The sequence below is a fragment of the Entelurus aequoreus genome, linkage group LG26 (assembly GCF_033978785.1).
Source record: "Entelurus aequoreus isolate RoL-2023_Sb linkage group LG26, RoL_Eaeq_v1.1, whole genome shotgun sequence".
Lineage (NCBI taxonomy): Eukaryota > Metazoa > Chordata > Actinopteri > Syngnathiformes > Syngnathidae > Entelurus > Entelurus aequoreus.
In genome coordinates, this window is record NC_084756.1 from 14,222,402 (window position 1) to 14,224,901 (window position 2,500).

Here is a 2,500-nt window from a genome sequence, read left to right on the forward strand (position 1 = left end):
CCCTCCTGTTTTCTACTCCCCCCTGTCCTTGGTGGCCCTCCCCGAACCCATTCCCCCCCTATGACCATGTTGCCATGTGTCTGCTGGCTCCAGCCGATCCTCATGGTGCTGACCTCTGTCTTCTGGACCCGGGGGAGAACTGTCCTGCAACGTGCTTGTGTCCGGACCCCCACACGGTGGACTGCAGCGGCCGCGGGCTGACCCACCTCCCCGATGAGATCCCCCTGGATGTGCGCAGGCTCCTGCTGGCCGACAACTGGATACCCCGCATCCCCTCCGACTTCCTGGTTCTGTACAGTGACTTGGTCTACCTTGACCTCCGGAACAACACCCTCACCTATATCGAACCAGGGACTCTCAGCACCTCCTCCAGGCTGGTCTTCTGGATCTGGGCAGCAACAACTTGACGGAAATCCCCAAGGGGACGTTCGGGGAGTCCCGCAGTCTGATCAAGCTCCGTCTTGGCAACAATCCCTACCTGAGTATAGTGAGCGAGGACGCTTTCCTGGGCCTCACCTCGCTCCGGGAGCTGGAACTGGAGCGGAATGCGCTGTCCAGCCTCCAGGTGGGGGCCCTAGATCAGCTGCCCTCCTTGCGGGTGGTGAGGCTGGAGGGTAACCCCTGGGTGTGCAACTGCAACTTTGCCAACCTCTTTGCGTGGCTGATGGAGAACAGTCACAAGCTTCCCAACGGTAAGCAAAGGCTTTTCCAAACCACTTCTATTTATGTTTCCCTGCACTGAGGGAACCCCCGCCCTCCCTCTCCATACCCTGTTCTAATTTAGTCCTCCACCCCCATAGTGAGAGACCGTGTGTAATATGACACAATCGCTCGTGGATCACAGCAAATATTTGCTTTTCCTGATTCCACTGGGATTGGACTTGTCCTCTGTGCTCTCCCAGCAGTCAACTTACATTTTTCTTATGTAATGTCGGACATTTGCTGGAGATTTTGCAAGAAGCATCCTGGTCCACGTGATCTGTATGTTGACCTGCATGCTTTTCTTCCATCCTTACAATCTTTTTTGATCCAATCCTTGGGGTTCACCCTTTTTTTCATGTAATACCAAAAAGCAACATGTTGACTTGGTCATGCCAGACCAAGGGTGTCTAAACTACGGCCTGCTCAGTTTGGCCCAGCAGACATCATGACTTCAACATGACTGCTTTCAAATTCATCTTAAATACCAGCCGCTCTCTCATATGTTCTGCTCTCCTGTGGACAATGTGAGTAAATCAGATCAATGACTCTTGAAAGTCATTTGAAACAAAAGCACAGCATTCACTTGTATGACAATATCCAAACAACCTTCCCTAGTCATGGTGAATTAAACAATGCAACTATTATTAAAGGTCAACACACATGGTCTCACATAACACAACCTAACACCATTAAAAAAACACTAATTTAAATCCATTACAAAGCATGATGGGACAAATGCAAAACTCTCTCCACACTTATCCATGTTGGGTGCTTTTTAGCTGCTTGATATTTCTCATTGATGACAAAACTTTAAAGAGGTAGAAGTCAAACTTTCACATATTCTTAATATCCAATTATTTTCATTATAAATCCATCATATTAATATAATATGTACACACATACATACAAACCCCGTTTCCATATGAGTTGGGAAATGGTGTTAGATGTAAATATAAACGGAATACAATGATTTGCGAATCCTTTTCAAGCCATATTCAGTTGAATATGCTACAAAGACAACATATTTCATGTTCAAACTCATAAACTTTTTTTCTTTGCAAATAATCATCAACTTTATAATTTCATGGCAGCAACACGTGACAAAGAAGTTGGGAAAGGTGGCAATAAATACTGATAAAGTTGAGGAATGCTCATCAAACACTTATTTGGAACATCCCACAGGTGTGCAGGCTAATTGGGAACAGGTGGGTGCCATGATTGGCTATAAAAGTAGATTCCCTGAAATGCTCAGTCATTCACAAACAAGGATGGGGCGAGGGTCACCACTTTGTCAACAAATGCCTGAGCAAATTGTTGAACAGTTTAAGAACAACCTTTCTCAAGCAGCTATTGCAAGGAATTTAGGGATTTCACCATCTACGCTCCGTAATATCATCAAAGGGTTCAGAGAATGTGGAGAAATCACTGCAGGTAAGCAGCTAAGCCCGTGACCTTCCATCCCTCAGGCTGTACTGCATCAACAAGTGTGTGTAAAGGATATCACCACATGGGCTCAGGGACACTTCAGAAACCCACTGTCAGTAACTACAGTTGGTCGCTACATCTGTAAGTGCAAGTTAAAACTCTCCTATGCAAGGCGAAAACCGTTTATCAACAACACCCAGAAACGCTGTCGGCTTTGCTGGGCCTGAGCTCATCTAAGATGGACTGATACAAAGTGGAAAAGTGTTCTGTGGTCTGACGAGTCCACATTTCAAATTGTTTTTGGAAACTGTGGACGTGGTGTCCTCCGGACCAAAGAGGAAAAGAACCATCCGGATTGTTCTAGGTGCAAAGT

General features: G+C 46.3%; 1 protein-coding gene across 1 annotated transcript in view; it reads left to right on the forward strand.

Moving 5' to 3' along the window:
• The window catches only part of lrrc38b (leucine rich repeat containing 38b), a 28,955-nt gene that overhangs the window by 370 nt on the left and 26,085 nt on the right, over positions 1-2,500 (forward strand). Inside the window, 3 exon segments of the mRNA XM_062037570.1 lie at positions 1-121; positions 124-381; positions 384-692. The exon segment at positions 1-121 is cut by the window's left edge and continues 370 nt beyond it. Coding sequence (XP_061893554.1) covers positions 61-121; positions 124-381; positions 384-692 — 628 coding nt within the window. The 5' untranslated portion in view covers positions 1-60.